The sequence below is a fragment of the Bactrocera dorsalis genome, chromosome 2 (assembly GCF_023373825.1).
Source record: "Bactrocera dorsalis isolate Fly_Bdor chromosome 2, ASM2337382v1, whole genome shotgun sequence".
In the NCBI taxonomy this organism is placed as follows: Eukaryota; Metazoa; Arthropoda; class Insecta; order Diptera; family Tephritidae; genus Bactrocera; species Bactrocera dorsalis.
Window position 1 is genome coordinate 40,056,514 of NC_064304.1, and position 25,319 is coordinate 40,081,832.

Genomic DNA, 25,319 nt, shown 5'->3' on the forward strand with positions numbered 1-25,319 from the left:
TGTTAATGACAAGTTGCTTTTGTGTACCATAAAATATAAATGCTTTCACCTTTTCAAGGGAAGGAACGAAAATATAAAATATTATGAAATTGTTGTACTAACTAAATATTCTGATTAATCGCTAATGTAATGTTAATATTAATGTAGTCAGTGACATGAAAAAATTATAATTTTAATTATTTTTTGCTTGTAATTTATTTAATTTTATAAAAGTAAAAACATAGCATGAAATCAAATCTGGCCTCGATTTGACTTGGCAGAAATTCCAAAAAATAGTAATTTGAAACAGATTGGCTATTTGTGTTAATCTAGCTCAAACCGAAGCTTCTTGCGTGGCCATTACACTCCTTGGAGGTTCATATAAAAGGGTAAGGGTATAATAATTATTATAATAGAAATGAGTCAAAATGATAACTAAATTTTATTGCTTGGCTGAGATCAACAATTTTTAAAAATTCCTACAGACAAAGAAGATTCAACACCTTAAAATATGCGTATTGAAATGCAACAACTAATGTTAAAAAATATTTCACCGTAACAAAAATAAATAATTCTGAATTCTAACAATTTAAAAAAATAAAATACAAAGTATTAATCTAGGATATTTTTGTAGACCATGATATAAGTTTTCCCGTCGTGTGCAAATATGTGCAAATTCTGGGCATTAGATACACGTGAACAGGCTGCATAAAGTTGACCATGAGAGAAGCATGGGTTTTCTAAATGCACTCCTGCTACCAGTAATGTTTGTCCTTGTGCCTTGTTTATAGTAACAGCAAAGCTAAGCTTGACGGGAAACTGAACCCTTTTAAATTTGAATGGAAAGTCAGTGGGAATAATTGGTATCCGAAGTATCATAACAATATTTCCCTTCCGACACCTGTTAAAATAGTAGCACCAAGTATGTTCTGTCCCAATTTTGTTATCTGAAGCTTTGTTCCATTACATAGCAGAGGAGCATATAGATTTCGCATAAGCATTACTGGTACATTTAGTTTCAATTGAAGTTTATGTGACGGTACACCCTATAGTTCAAGTGAATTTAAAAACTCCACAGGATATGAAGTACTTAATTCCATATCTATAATTGTATCCATTGACAAATATTCCTTCATTTTTCCTTGAACCTCGTTTAAAATATCAGTGTTGATCCTATTAACTATTTCATTTCTTGGTGCTAATATTGCTCTTGCACACAACCACTGATCACTATACAAATTTTGTTGCAATTCCGGAAAAACATTGGCAATGAAATCCACATCATTTTCTACTAAATTACAAAATTCTCTTGACAGTAATATATAGCCTTCAACGTCAACAGCTAAACAACCATCACCAATTTTCAACAACATTTCTGCGTAAAGTCCTGAATCCAAGAATTAACATCAGCGAGTAAGATCTAAAATAATAAAATGACTGCTAACCACAAAAATTACGGATTATCTCAAAAATTTGAATAGTTTTATACTACATGTAACGACAGAAGAAAAATTAATATTATTATATTAATGCAACTCTAACAAATAATTTCGACCAAAAAACGGTACTCACGGACTTTTATTTAGATCATTAAAAGAGAAATAATTCTTTCATACATAACTTTTGTGTATCTTGAACCGCTTTCGCAGCGCAAGGAACGGAAGCCTTCAAAGATAAATAATTTCTCTCGTTTTTTACACATTTACTACTGTTTCTTCGCTCCTGTTGTTCGCAGCGTGATGCTATATAGCCTATAGCCTTCCTCGATAAATGGACTATCCAACACAAAAAGAATTATTCAATTCGAACCAGTAGTTTCGGAGATTAGCGCGTTCAAACAAACAAACTCTTCAGCTTTATAAAATTAGTATAGATAAAACTGGGGTACTAAAAATTGTTGTATTTGTGCATTATATATTTGGAAGCATTGCTATTATTTTTGACATAAAATGTAAAGTGAAATATTCCTCGAATAAAATTTAAAATAGTTATGTTAATAACTATCCCTCACCAGATGTAATACAATTATGCCTACCATTTTTCCAGTCCTCGAAACACTTTTCAAAAGCACTTTTTAGGATGGCCTTCAGCTCCTTCAGCAAATTTTGTTTTATTTCTTCGATCGACAGAAAACGTGTTCCACGGAGCAGTAATTTCAGTTTAGGGAACAAAAAAAATCAGATGGAGCCAAATCTGGTGAATACGGTAATTAATCGATTTGGCTATAAATTCGGTCACACTTGTGACTCTATGCCATGGTGCATTGTAAAATCAATGAATTGTTCTTCCACAATTCCGGCCGTATTCGAATGATGTTCTCACGCAAAGGCCTCAATAAAGCCAAACAGAATTTCTTATTGATCATCTGTCCCCGGAACAAATTCCTGATGTACTAAAAGAGAAATATTGGAAAAAACAATGAGCAGATCCTTGATTTTAGAGCGGCTTTGGTGTGGGTTTTTTAGCTTTGGCTCGCTTTTTTCTCTCCATTCCGATGATTGTTTTTGAACCTCATAAGGAGACTCATAAGAGACCTGCTTACGGTGCTCTTTTTGAAAAAGTTTAGCTTTTTCGGTCCGAGTCGTTTCATATCCAAAATATCTACAAAAATAATTCGAAGGAATTCGAGAGAGATGTCGAGCTCTCTTGCAATCTCTCTAACACTTGCCTTACGATTTTCAAACACCATATCTTTCACTTTTATAATATTTTCATCAGCTTAAACGGATCAGTAGGCAGTCAATTGGAAAAAGTTTTGCAAAAAAGGTATTTCGTTGTTACAACTGATAAGTTGTCCAAAGAAGCTGTTCACCTCAGACACGTTTGCAATACAAAAATTGAAATCCGTCTTAATTTAAATTTTTAAATCAAACTTATTGAATGCTATCAAAGCTCGAAAACTAGCAATACTTTTCCCAAATATTTGCAACCATTTGAGAATAGTTTGCGCTTTACGCTTTTGTGTTTCAAGTGATGAACGGTCGTTTAGGGCTTTATACCATGTTCAGACCGAACATTTAAAGGGATTAGATTACATTTAATACATTTACTAATCAGCCCGTTCTCACTGCCGTTGGAAAGATGGAAAAACAGCTGTTTTTGCTATTCAAGAATTCACATCGCTTAATATTTATCATAAGAAAAAATTGTCATATAGGATTTTTAAATTAAAGGCGTCTTCTTTTAAATATTTCCCATATAATGGAAATAATGGACGCATTTTTGCATTTTTTAAGTCGATTTTCAGGTGAAATTAGATTCTTTGCTTAAAAAAAATTTGATTGTTTAGGTTTTTTCTTTTATAGTGTCTAAATCAGCTGTGATAATGTAACAGATTTCCAGTGCTGACAAGTGGATGGCGCAAAATCAGAGTCGCACAGAGAAATTTAGCGTGGATCTGTTTCAAATCACTTCAATGAAGTGATTTTGAACTATCATTTTTGTATGGCGAAATCTTGATAAATTTATAGGATTGGTAGGATAAACCACTCAACAGCCTAAATCATGTGATTAAGTGTCGATCTGAACATGGTATTAGCAAGATTTAAAAATTTTCACCGTTCTTGCTTGTTACAGGGCAGTATTTAAAGACTAGCTACACTGTGTCTAGAAGTAGAATTAGAAACAAAAATGAATTCAGATTTCAAAATAATAATTTTTCTCTTTAAGATCATTAGATCGATAAATAGATGTTTCAATGAGATGTTTCTGTAGTCTTATTAACTGCTAAGTCCTATATTCATATATTACGGCATAATCTGAAAAATATTTTTGGCTTAATGCCTATTTTTGAGGTGATTTATACATTTATTTGACATATCTTCGGCCGTAAAAGCTGCTAATAATCTATATTATACACAAAATGACCATTGACGACTCAATTTTAGGGAAGTATATGAATATCCTCTCGTAAAATACATTTTGGTATTCAGTCTTCGAACATTTATTTATGTGATTTTAAATAACCAAGCCCCATTGAGATATCTACATTTGTATTAAAATTATCAATTGCAGTTAAAGAATTTGAGAAAAATAGGTGGGTATCGCAAAATCATCTGTATGTACTTTCGATAAATTGTATACTTTTTCGAATTGTTTACATTTTATTTTCCTAAAATTAACTTTCAACTCGGTGCCTTCTTGGAAAAATAACCAATTTCTTAAAGCAGCATTCATATCAATACAAAGCAAGCACTATAATACGCCATTTATACAATACAGCTTTTGTTAGTTTTCCAAGCTTATTGATTTTCCATTTTTACCAACTGCTGCCACCAGCCAATCCACGAGTCGCTGCCAACAAACACTTGGCGAAAAACAAACGCCAAATCAAAGCACTGAAATTAGTGTGCACATACAAACATACACAATTGCTTACATATACATATATGGCACAACGGTGTGTGTGGGGTATGTAAGCAACTGTTATGTGTTTAAATGTAGCGTGAGCTCACATTGATTCTCGCCTGTTGTCGTGCCAGTGCACAGCTGTGCCTGAAAACTTACGTGAAATCACTAAGGCATTCGGTTTTTGGCAGACATTATGTCGACTATTTCTTTCATTTCGGAAATGACGAAGGCAGAGAAAATGATTTTCTTCTTGCTTTGTTTGCGTTTTCTATCTCTTTCTTTTTTCTTCCCTTTTTGTCTACCTTAAAAGCGCCGTGCAGCGCACTGATTTCCGTTATTTGTAGCTGTTTTGTTAGTTTGTGCTGTCGCCGCCAACAGATTCGGTTGTTGTTTCCGTTTCCTTTCAATTGAAACGGTCTCCTCCTTTCTCCGGTGCTCCGCACTCGCACCTGAGTATATCCTAACAACACATGCCATAGTCACATTAGTCTTTATGTATGTGTGTTTTGCTTTTTGTATAATGCTTTTTCGTATCTTTTTTTTATTTTTTGTTACTGTGCAAGTGTGTGCGTGTGTTGCCATATGTACATATGTGTGTTAGTGACTTTGAATTTGGCACCGACATTAACTGCCAAATGAGTTGTATCTGATTGCTTTGCTCCAATTCTTTTTTGAATTTTTGTTCTTGTATTCATTGCATTCCCTTTCACAAGCTTTGCGAGAGACTTGATTCTTAGAGTTTGATTTTTTTCGAATTCCCATTTGGCGTATCCGTTTCTGTCAATTTGGTTTCCATTTAATTAAGTTCTATTCAAAGAATTGTGCTACCCAGACGGTATGTGTTCCAATAGCTGTCATTATGTAATATCAACTACTTTGCCATCGGCCCAAGTACAATTTAAATGATTTTATTTACCAAGAGGCATAAAATCCATCTCTTCTTATTCGGAGAATCGCTCACGTAACCTGTTGATATGATGAAATACCTGACGCTTATCCTTGATGAAAAACTTTAAGGAAGACCAAGTGTTGAGGAGAGGGTTAAGTAAACCTCGGTTGCCTTATAGAGAAGATATAGGGAATTGGTGGGAACTCTCACCAAAGGTGGTGGTTTGGTTCTACGAAGTCTTATTCAAGCCAATAATGCTCCATGGTGTAAGCGTCTGGAGGAGAACGCTATAAAAGGCTACACTCGCTAAGAAGCGGTACAATGCGGACCACACCAACAATATTACTTAAAGCCATTTTACACATAGCACCCATGGATAGATAGGTGCATTGCTGCAAAAGTCGCTCTAAAGCTCAGATAAAAGCCTGGGCTCAGGGTCATGCTGAAATTCTCTCCTTCAATTGCATGCTTGAATACCTGGACCACTGCGTCGCAGAGGATACTCCTGCTGGCTGTTTTCCGCTCACATACCGACGAAGGATATGTGGGAGAGAAAATGATCAGTGAGCTTTTTCTAGTAGAGAAAGTTGAAGGATGTTGGACTGTCCTGCCGACAGCAAAACGGCAATAATAACGTTAAGATCGCAAAATCTGCGTTCAAAGTAAGTTAGGGAGTACCCAACCCCACTATATATAGCATAAAGCAACTTCATTATCAGGCTCGTTTAGGTGCTCTGGTCTGGTTGGTCGACGATCAGCCTCTGCGACTGTGAGATCCTTCTGGTCTAGAGTAAAACGTAGGAGATATACTAAACGACTTGCCCTTAGCAAAGATTAACTTGCATATTGGTAGAAGTTCCTACTGGACATTGTCCGATAGGCATAGTGCTATAAGACTAACAATCCAGTCAGTGCAAAGTGTCAAAGTCGTATGAAAGAAGGTGAGATGGAAACATTCAGAGACTTTCTCCTCCACTGTCCAGATTTTGGAAGTCATATTTTCGGCGAACCAGGTGCCATAACCGAAACTGACATTAGTCATCTTTACAAATTTGTAATCGGCTCAAAATGCTTCGTCGATTTATTAGGCTCTTTATGATCAATTTAATAAGAGTTTTAGGTACCACAACGGACCAGCCATAAGCTGTCCATGTGAGATTCCTGTTACAATCGACCATTTAACTTAACTGATAGTACTTAAGTAAAGTAATATGACGCGTTTAAATAAGGCGTTCTAAGGAATGGAGGAATGGCTTTGGTCCAATAAGTAGTACTTTATATTTTCAGGTTTGAATTGGGAATATAATATAAATTCTAGATATACTTCTATCTGGGACCCTTTAAACCCGTGTAATATATTTATTGGTTCAAAAAAAGTTCGCTGAAGAATAATTAAGTGTATTGAAAGCAGTCGCAGACAATCATAGGGTATTTACATATTATTTTATATTACTTTGTTAGCTCAAATCTAAAAATCTTAAAGATTTTTATAAATTAACATAAAAAATAATAATATTGTTGAGGCATGATATCAATATCATCAGCTTACATATGTCAGCAGCTGTAAACTCTTATAGAATATAGTACCCTCTCTATTTATTTCTGCAGCTCGAATTATTTTCTCCAAGAGCAGGTTGAAGAAGTCGCACGATAGGGAGTCGGCTTGTTTGAAACCTCGTTTGATATCGTACGGTTCGGAGAGATCCTTCCCAATCCTGACGGAGCTTTTGGTATTGCTCAACGTTAGTTTACACAGTCGTATTAGTTTTGCGGGGATACCAAGTTCAGACATAACGGCATAGAGGCAGTTCCTATTCATGGCGCCTTAAAAATCAACGAAGAGACGGTGTGTGTCAATTTTCTTTTCACGGGTGTTTTCTAAGATTTGGCGCATGATAAAAATCTGATCGATTTTAGATTTTCCAGATCTAAAACCGCACTGATAAAGTCTGTTGAACGTGGTTTCAGTATTTCACAGAGTACGCTCGATGGGATGTTCAGGAGGCTTATCTCATGGTAGTTGGCGCAGATTATGGGGTTTTCTTTTTCTGGAAAGGATTAATGCTGCTCGGTTCAAAGCTTTGTCTGATTATTAGTAAAAATTTGTTTCGTTTAACCTTGATGGGCCATGGAAATGAATAATAATCAATTAATTTTATTTAGCACCATATAAGTATTATAAGTATAAGAAAATAAGCACCTGAAAAGACTTACAACACCAAATGCCTTAGTAACTTTTCTTAAACCCACAGCAATAATTCATATTTTATATTTGAAATATTTATATTATTTGTCCATCACGTCATTTATAGTTCTAAATACTAGAATTGATGAAAATCAAATCTCTTTTTACAGTAGAATGAGAAATTTTATCAGAGCGTCTTTCTTTTCAAATGCCAATTCAAGCGAAATGCGAATTTACTCAGCTAAATAATCGAAGAATTACCCTCTTTCATATACAAACCCTTCATTATCATCTAAAAAATACATTTGTATCTTCGGAAACAAAGTAGCAAATTGAAAAAATGAAAAAAAATTGAAGAAAAGCTATGAATACTTTACACTTTTCTTATAAGAAAATTATGCAAAAAACCAGACCATAAAGCAAAATAACACGCAAATAAAAATGCAAACGAATTTGTTCGTTTGTGCGAAAATCGATGCAATACATTGTAACAAGCGTACGAGTATACAGGCTAGCAAGAATCAAATGCAATCGCTATACAAAGCATCGTTTATGCTAAAATGCTACATTCTTCAGCGAATAAGTGAGCAAATAAAATTTACCGAATTTAAAGTAATATTTATAAAGAATTGTGCATAAACAATGTCAAGAAAGCTAAGCAGTTTTAGGAAATGGCAAGGAATTGGTGAAATGGAGCTTACACAAGCAGTCCTTAAATGACTTAGGCTATATCAAAGCTTGAGCAGCAAACGATAAGACGAGCGATAACGCTAATAAACACATTCATACGAAATTGGTTAAGGAAAAGGTTGAAAATGAAAAGGAAAAATTTCAAGGCACAAAAGCAGGTGTAAACAAGAATAACTGTTGAGGCATGTGAATATGTATTTCGTGTATTTATGGTTGCGTAGACTTAGCTTGAGGCTTTTATAAAAGTGCTAGACGACAGTTTCACTTTCATTTTTTGCCGACAAAAGCAAGCAATAACAAATAACAATGTTTGTCGGCGGGGAAAGGGGGTAGGTAAAAGGTTAGAAAGGTTCCAAGCAAAACTCGTATATGAAAATGTGCTACAGTGTAACAAAATGTCAATTTGGATTAAATTTGCGTGCTATATTTTTTCAAGAAAATTTAAAACATTAAGAAATGATGCGTAATAGAAGAATAGAAATGTTGCCTCTTGAGATTGGCTCTAAAGCGCTTATCTTGCTTGGAGTTGATCTCGTTTACTTCATTTACTGATTTTGACAGCTAATGACTAGTGGTTATATATGTAAATGTTTTGAATATAATAAACAGCTTTTACTTTTCGGTGAAGAGCTTTTAGTATTCTTAAATATTCCAAAAGCTAAGAATCCATTTTACTTATGCTTCACTGAAGCAACTTCTATAATTTACTCTAAAACCGTATATTCGAAAGTTATTCTACAACTCTGATATCCCCTTCAAAATAGTTCCCTTGGGCAGTTATACAGCGATTCCAGCGCGTTTTCCATGCTTCGTAACATTTCTGGAACGCTTAGACTGGGATGTTCGTAATCGACTCAAAATGGGTTCCTTTGACCACCTATTTTGTTTTAGGAAACAAAAACATTCACAGGGTGACATGTCGGGCGAATACGGCGGCTGTTGCAACACGGCGATCCTCTTAGAGGCCAAATACTGGGACACGCTGAAGGCGGTGTGGCACGGCGCGTTGTCGTGATGAAGGATCCAGTTACGAGCGATGTCTGGGCGCACCCTGTTGACTCGTTTTCGCAATCTTTCGAGTACTTAGCAATAGTAGACTTGATTCACAGTTTTCCCCGGTGGAACGAATTCTTTGTGGACGATTCCACGGCTATCAAAAAAGGCAATAATCATCGTTTTCGCCTTCAACTTGCTCATGCGAGCTTTTTTCGCGGCAATAAAATCAGTCTCATTACTTATTTGTCAAACCTCATAAAGTATCATAATGCAATTAATGGTTATTGTGGTTTGTGACTCGACTTAAATATTATAAAGTTGCCAAAATGTAAGCAACAATTTACTGCAATAATTGCCCACTTAAAACAAAAAGTTATTCGAATTTTTTATCTGAAATAATTTATTTAATTGCTATCCATTTTATACCCACTGTACAGCAAGTGGCGTCTCACACTGTAGCGTTAAAATTTGATAACATTGTGTTGCCTTGTCTACTTCGTGTGTGCAGTTACGGATACTAGGTAAAAGCTACATTCCTTTGAATCAACTGATACGCCCTTATGCCGCCACTTTTTCTTAATGACAGCGATATTATGGGTATTAACGGCAGAAATCCCTTCGTCGATGCGCATACATGGCTAATGAACAGCCAGATAGTCAGTTTGTCGAGCCGAAGGTTGCCAGCAGAGCAAGGTGCTGTAAGAACGTTCATACATATGTACATAGATATATGTATAAGAGCACACATATTACTGGCATGGATATTACGAATCGCTTCACTTCCGCATAATTTCATTTATGAATTCCCTCTGACACTAGCAGATGGCAACTGAGCGATAAGGTGAAGGTAAATAATATTTAAGGTAAATCAGCTTAAAGGCATATCCGAAGTAGTTGATTGGCTTACTGGCTTACTTTGCTCGAAGGAAGGTAACTGTGAGTCGCTGTCTTTCTATTGCTCGTGGGAGATAATTATCTTCGGCTGCATATAAATTAATTTTTTCGGTATATTTTGTTTGTGGCGCCAATCTCAAGGCGCTTAAGGCGAGAATTAAATTAGATGCAGCCAGTCGTAGGAGGGGTCTGCTATTAGTTGGAATTTACGAATTTGATTTTAGAACGGAAATTTTGATTATTTAAAAGCTAATTTTTTGTTTGTTTGAAAATTCATTAACTATAGACTTTTCCAGCAAATTATTGAGGATATGATGATAGGATTTGAAAAAAAAAATCTACTATACGAAAATACATATGACTAAAATTGAGGCTTAATTCTGTTGTAACGGTTTTGAGAAATAAAAGCTCGAAAATCGTGTTTCACTTAACTAGTGTTTACGGTTTTTACTTATTGTAATGGTTCTTAAGAATAGTTGCGTTTTGAAATTGAAGAATTTCCATAGAAAAGCCTCAGCTACCTTAATATAAAAGCTGTCAGTAGAATTAAAGGCTGCAGTAAGACATAAATAGTGTTGAGAGTTTCTGCTTATCTCTCACGCTAACAGAACAATTTTCGAGCATTACTTTCTGCGTTTAAATCGTTGTTAAAGTCGTTAACAAAAGTGGCTGGATGACTCACAATTTCAAGGAAAATTCTGATTACTTCGATTTTTGAAAAAAAAAACTCTGCAAAACGATAAAATTTTACTGCCATTTGGGATACGACAGACAGAAAATTTTTAAAAGTTTGGTGGCGCCACTTCATGAAAACTAGTTCCGCATTATAGTGGAGATCTGAAAGAGAATTTGCCCTGAGATATGAGGTATATTTTGCATAGGGTACAGCATTTCTTAAGCCTTATGAGATAAAAGAGCATTAGTTTCTCTAATTTTTACCTTTCTATCTGTCTATTGAGATAGAATATTCACCACGAATGTCAATTTCCACTATAGAAGAAGTTTAGTTGGAAAAATTCAGAACATTTTAGTCAAAATATTTACTTTTTTCAAATTTTTAGAGTCTGTTATGTATAAAAAAAACTTCACGCAGCGCAATCCGCATCATTAAATTGCAAATTAATCACACCTTCCCGCTACCCGCCCCAATGCAATTAACAACAGTTAACGTTAATCATGTAAACAGCTCCAAGTACTCGTGTTTCCGTGACTGGTGCGGAAATAAAAATGGCTGTAAACACTCTCGCGAACAAAACATAAATATTTGTTTGCTTTCAAATACTAAAAAACTGAAAAAAACTGACTAGTGAACTACCTCAATATGACAACCGTTTATCTGACAATTTTTTAAATTTTTTTAAACGCCAGCGACCGTGGGGCGTTAGCCTCGTTATGAGGTGCGCGGTGACAATACACATGTTGCAACAGTTTGTACATATTGTAGACAGCCTTTCCTGAGTGGCTTTTTTGCTGTCGCCCTTTATGTATCCTTTCGACTGATTTTGAAAATATTTATACTCACGAGTGTGTGCTTTGGCTTTTATGTCATAAAAGCTGTGTTACATGCAAGCAAAACAACGCTGCTGCTACAGCAAAAGGGACGTTATTGTGTATTTTCAACGGAGGAAACAAATATTTCGTGTGTCCAAACACACACATATACATATGTACACATGTGTGAAATGTTACAACTTGCTGTAGGCGCATAATTTATGGCGCCTTTATGTATGTATGTATGTGTGTGAAAACATAATTGTTGTTTGTGTGTGTACGTAGAGTTATTTATTTAGGCATTACCTTTCAGTTCCGGGCTGAATGTAACATTTTGTTTGGCGTTTAAGGTAATAGAATTAGCGTGTTTATATTTCACCCGAATATGTGTGAAAAATAACATAATGGGCTTCATGAGATAAGTTAACCGAATATAAAATTCTTTTTTTATAAGTAAACATTTATTTTTATGTAAAGAATAAGAACTGCTTTTTAGGTTCCGCTGCGTATGCGGAATATTTGCATGGGTAAATTATTTTGAGTTTATTTTAAAGCACTTAAATTTATTTTGAAGTGTTTTTTACTTGTACGTTCTAACGAGCTTGGACCAAACTCTAAGGTCACTAATGAATAAAATTTAATAAAGCTTTTAATATTGGAAACTCAGCAGCCTCAAGTTACTTTAAGACCCGAAATAATTTACAAGCTTATATGTATATTTTGGGTATCGTTCTCAGTTAAGGTTCGTTGTTAGCGTTAAGTCTAAACGACATACTCCCTATGGACGCCATGCTTCCTGACAAAGATGAGTAGGAAATTTGTGCAGTTGATTTTTAAGAAAAAAATAATTTCAGAATTTCATATATATTTTGGAAAAAGTTCTCGCCTAGCAAAAGTGTTCTTTACAAAAAATAGTTTGTGAACAAATTTAAATGCAACTTTCATTTACAAATCTAATGAAATCAAGAAGGCGAGTCACCTGTTTCATTGTGGAAGTAATACTGTTGTTGTTGTAGCGGTAAAAAACATTCCTGAAGTAATTTTCTGTGCCAAATGTCACATCAAAGTAACCATTGGTACAAATCGGTGGATTAAAGTACACGGTCGCCCTTCTGCACTACATAAAGTGCATTCGGCGATTTTTACGATGAGTGAAGAAGTTCCATTAAACTTTGTGTGCGTAATTTAATTTTTGTTGGTGCCGAAACGTTCAGAATGTTTGAAATAGCCGTCGGTGATAATTGTTTGTCACGAGCAAGTTTTTTTTATTGGCACAAATTATTCAAAAAGAGTCGAGAACGCATTGACGACGACCCATGCTCAGGACAAAATCAACAGATGATCCATCAGCCAAATATCGTGGCAAAGGTGAGCCGAAGCCGAAATAACCACGTCAAAACAGATCAAAAATCAGGATTATGTGAACAATTTTCTTTGATTATCGATGTGTGGTGGTCTCCGAATTCCTTCCGACCGATCAAACTGTCAGTATACTATTTAAGTGTTATGCGTCGTGCGATGGCTATTCGTAAAAGTAGGTCGGAATTATGGTCCGACAATTCTTAATTTTTGCACCACGATAGTGCACCGTCGCATATTGAATTGATACTTCGTGAGTTTATCGCCAAATCTTCAACCCAAATGGTGCCGCAACCACCGTATACGCCTGCTTTAGCTCCGTGCGACTATTCAGCAAACTCAAACGACCGCTCCGAAGGAACCTTTTTCGCTACGCACATTGTAAGGCTATTCTGGAAATGAACTTTAACAACTGTTTCGAAAATTGGAAAAAACGTTGGCACAAGTTTCTTGGGGGGGAGGATTACTTTGAGGGGGATACTGAAGAATGAATTAAGCTAAGGGGAATTACTCCGAGGGAAATATTGAAGAATAAATAAAAAATTTAAAAATTATAAACAAAGCCTTAATAATTTTGGTCATGGTAGTGTACAGAACATGCACATTTGAGAGTGATTGGATAATTTGTCATCAGGTAATCACTGATTTATGACTTTAACGTGACTGAATTGGAGGATGGGGATGTGGAAGTTCTTTTGGTAAAGTAATGGCAATCGTCGAGTTTAAAGATCAGTTTAGAACGACTTAATTCAAGTTAGTAACGTCTGGCCGAAGCACGATGTAGGGATGCTCCACAAGATAACGCAAAAAGCTTATAGACCAAATCTCCATCTGCGACTCGCTGCTGAATCGCACCAAAATCAATACATTTCTGATGCTTACGTTTTCGATTGACGGTGAGCCGAGTGAGTGTGTCTTTGGCGCGATTGGCAGGGAATCATCTGATATGAACTTCTCGCCTACGGTCAAATTCTTAATTCGGATCTTGTACTGTCAATAATTGCATCGTCCGGAGTAAGAAACCGCCCAGAAGTGGCCAGATTTGGTCAAGATGAGAGGAATTGTGATCCATTAGAAGAACGCCTAGCCACTCATATCGATTTGCCTCGGCTCTAAGAGCTAGACGACCTTATAGTCCGAGCCCGGCACCAAGTAATTATAACCTGTTACTGTTTATAATGAATAATTTTGATGGTCCCAAGAGAAGCTGGTGAAAATCAACTGTTTGCTAATGAGGACAAGGGTTTATGTGAGGGTGGCATTATAATAGATACCTAGGTTTCATTTTATTTGTCCCATTTTTCTCAGTGTTGGTGAAGTTAGAAAGCCTTTAGCTCACCCTGTACGAGTATAAGCCAAATTGGATGCAAGGATGGAAAATTAATAATAATATTATGTTATAATAAGTTAAGAAGAGGTTTTAGTGACTTAGTGTCCCAACCGTGGTTGAAGAAAATTTTCTTTCATTATGTAAACTCACCTTTCATGCGTACGAAATCCCATAAACATCTTAGTAACATAAATTTAATTTTATTTCTCTCATCATTAGCTTTCAAAGGATGGCATTTATATATAAAAAAACCGCAGTTTATTATTCTCAAGACAGCATAAATAACTGCAACATTTTAATTTAATTTCTTGCAGCATTTGGGCGTGACTCGCAGGCATTTCAACGTCTCAGCACTCAGCACGACAGACAAGTAAGGGCCGCAACTGACAGCGAGGATTGCCGCGTGTGGAAATCTTGTTTAATAAAACACTTTTGTGTGTTCAATTTGCCAACTTCCTGTGTATCCGAAGCGTGGAATAACGGTATAAACGCTCGCGCCTATTAAGGCACTTGGCTCTGGTAAGCGTAGAGTTGAACAACTGCGGACCGCGAGACAGTTGAGCGCACGTGTGCAAAGCGTCTCGAACTGAACAGCGCAGCACTGTTCGGTTAACTCGCAGTTTTCTGTCAATATTAGCGCTATAGCAACTGCTGGGTGTGGGCGATACTGCGCCCCGCCACCGGTAAGCCTTAAACAATATTTGTTCACACACGCACACATTCACAAACAACTGTACATCTGCATATATTTCTATGTGTATGTAAATTCATTTATTTATACGCACTTGCACAATCACCTTTTCACCTTTCACCGACCATTTGCACTTGCACAACAACGCTTGCACGAGGTCAACTATCAGCTGCAGAGTTATTTTTTTTAATTTTTTGTTGGCTTTGTTGTTTTTGTACGTGAATTTTTTATTCATTTATTTTCTTTTTGTTGTTGATTTGTTCGATTTTATAATTTGTATAATTTATGTAATTAATTTTGAGTTAATATTCGTAAAAAGTTAAATATTATTTTTAAGTAACAGTAACAGTAAGAGTCGAGGGCCTTACGTATTGAAAGCTACTCTGTAACTGAGTTCGAAACCAGGTCTTGAAATGCGTATCTCCAACACACGTGGGCTACAGATAGTCTCAATCTAAAAGGGTTTCTGGATCCCGATTCTTTTTCACAAAACGACATGTTTTCATGAAAACACAGAAGGGTCCAATTAGCCGATTTAAAGAACTAAATAAGCTACATTCTTCTTCTTTATTTTCATAGACAGCGCTTATGAGAAGTGTAGCCAGGTCCAGGTCCTTCACCTGGTTCTTCCTCTGCTTCCCCCGGCGGGTATTGCGTCGAATACTTTCTGAGCTGACACGTTTTCGTTCATTCGCACGACATGACCTAGTAGGCGTAGCCTCTGTCTCTTAATTCGCTGAACTATGTCAATTTCATCGTATATCTCATACAGCTCATCCTTCCATCGAATGCGAAATTCGCCGTGGCCAACGCACAAAGTACCACAAATCTTTCGCAGAAACTTTATCTCGAAAACTCGTAACGTCGACTTATCAGATATTGTCATCGTCCATACCTCTGCACAATATAGGAGGACGGTAGTAATGAGTGACTATAGAGTTTGGTTTTTGTTCGTCGGGAGAGAACTTTACTTCTCAATTTCCTACTCAATCGGAAGTAGCACCTGTTGGCAAGAGTTGTTCTACGTCGAATTTCGAGGTTCACATTGTTGTTGTTACTGGTTCCAAGATAGACGAAATTAACTACGACTTCAAAGTTATGACTATCAACAGTCACGTGGGAGCCAGTCCCGAGTGCGACGACTGTTTCTTTGATGACAGGAGTCTTGCCCTCGTTCACTTCCAGATATATTTGCTTCGCTTCCTTTTACAGTCTGGAAAAAGCAGAACTAACGACGGAGATGTTGCGGCCAATGTTAAAGACATCATCGGCGTACGCCAGCAGCTATATACTCTTATAAAAGATTGTGTCTCGATTCTCGACTTAGCTCTGTAGCTCGAATTATTTTCTCCAGCAGTAGATTGAAGAAGTCCCATGATAGGGAGTTGCCTTGTCTGAAACCTCGTTTGATAGGGAACGGCTTGGAGAGTGCCCTTCCGATCCTGAGCTTTTGGCATCCGACCATATCCAGCTGTTTTATTGCATTCTCGAAAACAGGGGTTTCTTTTGCAGTTGTACGTAAGTAACAAAATGCCGATCCACGGTTCCCTTATACTGAGTTGCTGACGAGTGCTCTCAGAGAGCATGAGTTGAAGTCGATTAAAAAATCGATCGCCTGTCACCCGTGATTCCTCTACTACTTTACGGTGCTTTGGTGTGGTACACCGATGTCAGCGAAATCTTGCACAGGAAATCGTTAGTGCAAATATAGTAACTCGAGGCTCCCTGCATAACGGGAGGATTAAGAACCTACTCCAACAGCTGAACTAGAATTGTAGCGAAAAGCTCTGTAGCACGAAATTAGCTGTCAGCTTGGCAAAGTCAGGTGATTTTCGACAAAATCCTTCAGTGTAGCTTAATTATCAGGTGGTCAAATCACATTAAAAGTGGTTGGATAGAGCAGTAGCATGAGAGATGCTGGAACACCTCCTCCGTTTCTAAGGGCCTTATCTAGAACTCGGCTAAAATATCTAAGATATGAAGTTTCTCTATTTGACAATAATCCTCTATTAAACCTCACATAAAGCGTTGACGTAAACAATGGCTCTAGAAAATATTTCATGTCCTTCTCCGAGCCGTATAAAATCGACGCAATTTTTTTAGAGCTCGTTGGACCATTTAAATTTGCCTTATTCTTTGAGCTTTGACTGAAAAGCTCATTGACCAGAGTACGAACATAATTTTATATTCTTGGGGCTAAAGCCTGAAAATGGTTTATATTGCCATATTATTCTAAAGCAATGATTTGCCGAAGTTTTCTGGACATATTAACATGTTACTCCTTCCTATTGAATGTAATTTCGCAGAAATATTATATTTTATTTACAAAGCATATAAAAATTTCGAAAATCTGCTGTAAAATTTCATTTCATTTATTATGCTCTGACAAGTATTTTTATGAGCTGCACTCTCTACAAAGCGCATATTTTATGAATTGAAAATGTCGCCAGTTTTTACTGCGGTAGTAAGTTTTCCGCCTAAATGTATACTCAAAGAAAATTGATTTTCCATTTCATGCAGCAAAAGTACAAACAATACACATATGTATATACAGTTATTTATTACGATGCCAAGAAACATTTGCGCATTTCAGTCACGTCAACAACACTGCCACCTGACTAACAAGGTCGACCGCCTGCCGCTAACGAAAGGCAGGTAACAACCACAAAAATGCTTAATACTTGTGAAACATTATAAATGTGAGAAGCACATTTGTATGCAAGTATGTATGTACGCGTATTTGTGGCGGGCTTGTCGTTGAGACTGTAATTGATGTACTGCTGTCAGCCTAGCCGTGTTTAAGCGCCATCAATGACTTCTATCCAATGTCTGTAAGCGTAAAAGACAAAACTGAACTGGCGAAAACACTTTTTCTATATCTTTACAACAATAAAAATGTTGAATCTTCTTGGGGCGTATTGATGCTGTTGCTCAATCGTCGCACGCGCCATTAGCTCAATAGACTTGTGGAAATGTCGCAGGCAGACAGTTTTCTTGTCTGTCTTGTAAGGAAAAATCCTAGCAATAGTTTCAGAATGCTGCGCGTTCGCACGCGCCAAAGTTAAATGTGCAATTATTTATTATTACTTATAATGTTTTATATCGATAATTTTTCCACTGATTTATCCAACTTTTGCTTACTTATGTACGTGTGTTGCCTACAAATCGTGCGTTTTGCTTTTACTTTTGTTTTTTTCTTTTACAATTTTTCTTTGCATGCGCTCATTAAGAACTCTTCGTCATTTATTATGGTGTAAAAACATTATTTTAATGTTTGAGAGCATTAATTTTTATTGTAATTACATTAATTTGCTGCACTTTGTGAGCATGCACATTTATGTTTACTTATTTACTTTTATGCAAAGTAGCAGTGATGCAAGCAAATTTCGATAACAACGTCACAGAAAAGGTAAAATTAATTAAAAACAAAAACAAAGTATATTGAAAAGGTAGATTGCGTCAATTTTCATCCCCATCAGTTTCATGAAAATCCCTCACTTTCACTTCAATCTCAAGTACATCTCTGTCTCTCTCTCTCTTTCCCTCACTCATTCTCTTTGTATTATATATGTAACGTTCATTTTCGTATGCTGTCCTATTTATATATAAATATAATTATTATGTAATTAAAATTTTACCAAGAAATTTACTAATCCAATTTTGAAGGCATATGAAATTTTAGAAGGCTAAAATAAAAGCGTTGCTTTCAAATAGCTGCCATAAGCAACCAGCTTTTTACGATTTTTACCATCTTTCAGCGTGAAGATTTCATTTGAAGTGAAAGGGTTTTAGTATTTTTGGACTAGCTGGATAATTAGTTATGCCTATAAACCGTTTGAAAATGTATACAAAGTTGAAATTTAAGAAATTCTAAAAGCTGTGTGGCTGCCTATAGAAGTTTAGTTACGGAAGCTTATGTAAGCTGATTAATTGTGCGCCAGTGATAGCGAAAATTATGCTATAAACCTTGCTAACTTATTAGTGGGCTAAATATAACGGGTTTCACTCTTATGTCTATATAAAATTAATTATTTTTTTGTCAAAAAAAGTGTTTAATATTTATGAAATAGAGCATGTTCGAGCCTCAAGCACTGCTGCAGTATAGCAAAGCATCACATTGCAGGCGAAAGTGTTGCAGTATAATTATCAGCTGAGTATCTGAAGCAACACAAACTAAACAAGGCAAACAGTCATTTGCTTGCTCGAACATTTGCATAGCGAACATTCCGTGAACTGCAGTGTGTTGATTGTTCATCATACGCAGTGTCACACTGCTCTTTTTGCCTTTTAACCACTTATACTGAGTAAATTTTCTAAAATAACAAAGTAACACTATTTTTATACTCTCGCAACAAAGTTGCTAAGGAGAGTATTATAGTTTTGTTCACATAACGGTTGTTTGTAAGTCCTAAAACTAAAAGAGTCAGATATAGGGTTATATATACCAAAGTGATCAGGGTGACGAGTAGAGTTGAAATCAGGATGTCTCTCTGTCCGTCCGTCCGTCTGTCCGTCCGTCCGTGCAAGCTGTAACTTGAGTAAAAATAAAGATATCATAATGACACTTGGTACACTTATTTCTTGGCTCCATAAGAAGGTTAAGTTCGAAGATGGGCAATATCGGCCCACTGCCACGCCCACAAAATGGCGGAAACCGAAAACCTACAAAGTGTCATAACTAAGCCATAAATAAAGATATTAAAGTGAAATTTGGCACAAAGGATCGCATTAGGGAGGGGCATATTTGGACGTAATTTTTTTTGGAAAAGTGGGCGTGGGCCCCGCCCCCTACTAAGTTTTTTGTACATATCTCGGAAACTACTATAGCCATGTCAACCAAACTCGTTTCTTTCAGGTTTTTCCATATACAGTTCAAAAATGGAAGAAATCGGATAATAACCACGCCCACCTCCCATACAAAGGTTATGTTGAAAATCACTAAAAGTCCGTTAACCGACTAACAAAAACATCAGAAACACTAAATTTTACGGAAGAAATGGCAGAAGGAAGCTGCATCCAGGCTTTTTTTAAAAATTGAAAATGGGCGTGGCGTCGCCCACTTATGGACCAAAAACCATATCTCAGGAACTACTTGACCGATTTCAATGAAATTCAGTATATAACATTTTTTTTAAACCCTGATGACATGTACGACATATGGGCGAAATCGGTTCACAACCACGTCTTCTTCCAATATAACGCTATTTTGAATTCCATCTGATGCCTTCTCTGTGTAATATATACATTAGGAACCAATGATGATAGCGAAATAAAACTTTACACAAATACGGTATTTGAGCTGAGGTATCCCTTGTTGAAAAATTGTCGTGATCGGACTATAACTTTTCAAGGTCCCTGATATCGAACACGAAGAACTCAGTGCCTAACGTAACCTAACCTAATTTTTCGCCGAAAATATCGGTAAATCTCTCAGAATTTAATTCTAATTATTTTTACAGCAAAATAAAAAAATATGTAAATGACGGATACTGAAATCTCGATTATCACTTTATCATGCGAGAGTATAAAATGTTCGGTGACACACGAACTTAGCCCTTCCTTACTTGTTGTCAATATTATGATGCTTCTAATAGAAAGATACATAGTATATATAGCGATATATGGTCTATTGTGCCCTCCCCTATATCACATATTGTCACAAGGGTCCAGCATCCTGAATAATTCTAGGAGCCCCGCCCCCTGTAGATAAAACCTAGGGCCTTGAGCCTGCTTCTGCAAATTACTTGGCAATCCAGAATCAGGTGTTCTGGAGTTTCCTGCTAAATGCCTCCCTCTCCCTGTGGAAGAGCAACTAGTACCATCAGAGATTGGTTTGGCGACTCCGTGTTCCAAATGATTCTATATAAGAATTTTTGGAGAATACCGAGTGTTCAGATATTCAGATGAAGCCCCAAAATAAACTTCTGTCAATAACTTGTAGTTCTGTCTTTCAGTTAATATATACTTGAAGTTACATCGTTGCACTTTCGGATTACTTTTCCTAATTTTTAAGTAAAAGGACGTCAAATTAACATTAACTTTAATGCGCATAATTAAAAGTGTCATAAAATCTCAACCAACTGCATTAAAGCCGCAAATAGTCAGTTTACAAGCTTCGTATGTAGTAGTGAGCGGCATATAATCCCACAATATATAATGAAGTTTAATTTGAATTAAGCCATAACAGTATATAGAGCGTTAACTTCCGTTTATTAGACCAGGCAACAACAGCAAAATATATAGTATAGCTATAGCTAGGTAAAATATGTAGCAGAACAGTGACATACAGAAAATTGTTAAAATATTTTTGATTAAGTTAATTTCGGTTTATGCTCAGATTAGCGCAATTAAAATACTGGGTAGGCATATAAGGTATGCATACCGAATATATACCAAATATATAAGGATTAACACAACTACAAATAATGAATCAATTTATTGCACCTAAATAAAATTAGTTAATAATTTTCAATTCTGTGTCTGCCAACTGTTTGTGTTTTGTGCAAAAGACTATCATTTACTTTATTTTCATACAAAAAATGAAACACAGCTTTTTGTGCTTTTTGTAAACGAATTTGCCGTGTCTTGCTTACAATTTTTGTCAAAAGGCTTTTTTATGTTGAGAAAATTAAGTGCATTTAGTATAAAATTTAATCAGCTCGAATGTGTAATATGTAAACAGCAGATATCATAAATTATGTATACGAGTTATAGTCGTAGAATTACAGAAGAAGCACCACTAAGAATACCAGAGTAAATTGAAAATTTTTTTTTCTGCTTTCCATGCGTTCCTCTTTTGGCGTTAATGCGCTGCAGGAGCCTAAAACCAGCACCCTGAATTTCTCATCGTTCAAATCAAGCTTTACTTCTAATGTTAATTTCCTGAAGAGAAGGTAAAAGCCTTAAAAATCCAAGCAGACGTGCTCAGGCCGTCTGCCATAGCAGCGATTAGCACTAATTTAAAATTTCATATGTTCTCTCCATTTTCTTTTTTCATGCCGTTTTTATAACTGTTTTCTTTATTAAATAACCGAAAACGCTATTTGAAAACATAAAATGAACAAAAAAACTCAACCAACGCTATGTAAATACTTGCAACCCCACCAACCACCGCTACCACCAATACATACACATATACAAACACAAACTCCTACACACACACACACACACGAAAAACCGAACATATTTTTCCAAAAAACAACAAAAACAGATTTAGCTCGGGAGACCTCTCTTCCGAGCACGATGATGTCGACCCCAGTCAACTGCCGCCTGCTGCGCGGCCAATTCAGGATCAGCCCACGAAGCCGCCAATCAGCAGTGGTGGTCCACCGGTCATGCCACCGCCGCCAGCACCAGGTGTTCCGCCTGCCGGTGGCACTGCTGGTGCCCCTGGCGGTCCGGAGTTGTCGCTGAGTTTCGGCGGTGGCAAGGCAGCGGCACCAGCACCGCCGCGCGGCGTCAGCGCTCCAACCAGCCCAGCGAAGTCGCGCGAGAGTTTGCTGCAACGTGTGCAGAGCTTGACAGGCGCAGCGCGTGATCAAGGCGCTTCCATTTTGGGTAAATTCATTTTTATATTACTTTAATAACGAAACATATCATATTAAATAAGTATATTGATGGCCTATGTGATTGATGAGCGCAACAGTTAATCGGATTTTTTTTTTTCGAGTAAATTAAAACTTTTCAAAGTATGTGCATTTGTGTGGTCACTACAGAAATTTCCAGCTCTCGGCGTTTGTTGTCAGTAAGCATACATGCTCCTAATCAGTTCTTCACCGCCGTATTTGAATAGATCGGCCGGTAATACATCGATTCCGCTGCTTTGTTGTTCTTTAGGCAGGTAATTTCCATTAAAATTTGTTTATGGTCGGGCAATGAAATGCCTGCTTCATCGTTATCGATTGGCGAATCGGGGCACCATCCTCTGGTATTATTCTTCCACTGCTATTCAGCAGTCTGGAGACTCTGAGCAACGGTAGATCACCTCCTGGTTTGCCCGGCACCCTTCATCGTACCAGCTATTCTTTTGCCTTTCCGAAAAGGAATGGTTTCGTTTGCAGTTCTACAGTAAGGAACCGTAAATGCCGTCTCACAGTCTTCTTATACCGAGGTGCTGATGAGTGCTCTCAGAGAGCAGAGTGCAAGTGTTTGTGCGTTTTTGTTGCACAGAGGCGGGTGCGTATCTTCGCTGCAACATGATCGGATTGGTCGGAGTCAATGCTAGGACCTCGGAGCATACACACATCTAAAACACTGGAGACGTGTCTTCCATTCATCACAACATGATCCATCTGGTTGGTGGCTTTCTGATCCGGAGATAGCCAGATAGCTTGATGAATTTTTCTATGCAAGAAACTAGTGCAACAGATAACCACATTTCGGGCCCCCGCCAAAACGATCTGCCTTGGCCCATTTGGGGATATTTTATAATGGGTGCTAAACTTACCGACCGTTGCAAAGATACCTCTTTTACCTCATCTTTACTCAAACTTTCGGACTTTCGTTCACATTTCGTTCGAACTACACCATTGAGTCATCGTGGCTCTTACGACTTCCGTTCATCTTTGATGATATTCTGAGTTGTGAGATGCTGCTTTCATGGTGGATATACTATAGCTGACTTTTTATTTGATGACAGGAACTGCTCCGTTTTGCCCTTATTCCACACCTATTACTTATTCAATTTGATGAAATTGTACTTGAATATTATGGTTCCACTTTTTGGATTATATTCACCCGCATCAGTTTAACCCTTTCAGCCCCAAAAGACTTTTTAAACGATGTCAAACATATATAGTACTTGTTTATAAGCAACTTTGGGGCTGAAAGGGTTAAGAACATTAATGATAGTGTGTATCTCTATCTGAAAATTCTGTTTTTCATTAAAGGGATCGGAGATGTTTTGTCTCTGAAAATTCTTTCAGTGACCATTCTAGGTATAAGATTCCGAATATAGTAAAATGTGAGCCTAACTAGAAAATACAGTGTACATTTATGGAAGCAATTCTCAGACTCTCAACCTTACCGCTTGTACAGCAATAGGATAATTATCAGCTAAAGATCTGCAACTAAGGAAATGTTAGTCTTACTGGGGCGAAGAGCCCATTCAAGAGTGGAATGTAAGAATAAAACGGGCACTAACCGATTCCTATTCTACTTATAGCCGTCTGGGCTGTATTTCAAGACATATATCAGCCATACTAGTCTTATTACAAAGAAATCCGGTTATTTGATAGCTAGGTTAACTATTTTTTAACTACCCTTGACCACACAGTTAGTAAGAACAGTGCTACTATCGCCGCCCTACTATCATAGTGAATAGTCACTTCTCTGAAGGAGGTTGCAAACCGGAGTAATAGATACGTCGTTACCTTAAAGGCAACAACTATGATTTAATACAGTTGCTATAGTCAGAAAGCCTGAAATTGATCTTGAAATATAGTTTATGAAAATATATCCCTCCACCAATATTATCAAACTATGACCAGTCGGTAAAGAAGCTCAATACCTTTCTGCTCCCACCCACATCTCTCTCACATATATATATGTATGTATGAGGTTTGGTTTGGCGACTCCAAGCCCCGAAAGATACGAGCAAAAGTCAAAGTGTGGGGGAATTCCAAGTGATTTCAGATTTTTCTGAGTCTTATAGCTATTTTCGAGTCAATACACCTTCCTGGCTTAATGTGCTTGATTATGGTATCGTTAAAACTAACAATTTTGAAGGTCACACCACAGGCCCGAGGAAATTTGTACACCAAAATAATTGGTTGTTTCCTTGGCTATATGGCATGTAGCGCCTCGCAAGTCTTGTTGGAACAAAAGGTGGTCCACATTCCCATCCTCTAATTCAGGGACGTAAAAGTAATTCACAATGGCTCTATAGCAATATCTATTGACTGTAGCAATTTGGTCGAGATCGTTTTTGAAGAAATATGAACTAATGATTTCTTCTGCTTATAGAGAAAAACAAACAGTAACATTTTGGAAGAGTGGTTTGCGGATTACTGTCAAGCAACAATTTGGTTTCATAACGTATCCATTCACCAAAAGTAAGCTTCATCGGTGAACAAAAATCAACTCGTTTTGAACCCAATCGTCGAACTACGCGTGTGATGGTCATTCGGCTTCAATTCTATGCACGAGTTGGTTTTTGTAAATCTGCAAACCAAGAACCTTCCACAAAATCTTCCATAAAGTTAACAGGTACACTTCCAATTGTTGCGCGCTATGGAAGAGGGACATATTCAGGTCTTTCGCAGAGTATTGCGGAAGCAGCAGAAGCATTCGGTGTGCTCTGTGAGACATATCTGAGGATACATTTTATCCACTAGTGTAATCACTATTGAGAGATTGTTCATTGAATTTAGTATTCTATCATTCATAAGCTACAATTTTAAAAAACAGATGAGTATAAATGCAAAATAGAGTAAATTAAATTATATTTATTCACAAACTCATTTAC

The 25,319-nt window shown here is 36.8% G+C and overlaps 1 protein-coding gene across 1 annotated transcript in view; it reads left to right on the forward strand.

The window, feature by feature from the left end:
• Positions 1–25,319, forward strand: part of LOC105224594 (synapsin) — a 149,754-nt gene that overhangs the window by 21,912 nt on the left and 102,523 nt on the right. Inside the window, 3 exon segments of the mRNA XM_049447333.1 lie at positions 14,478–14,846; positions 21,671–21,747; positions 22,065–22,411. Coding sequence (XP_049303290.1) covers positions 22,189–22,411 — 223 coding nt within the window. The 5' untranslated portion in view covers positions 14,478–14,846; positions 21,671–21,747; positions 22,065–22,188.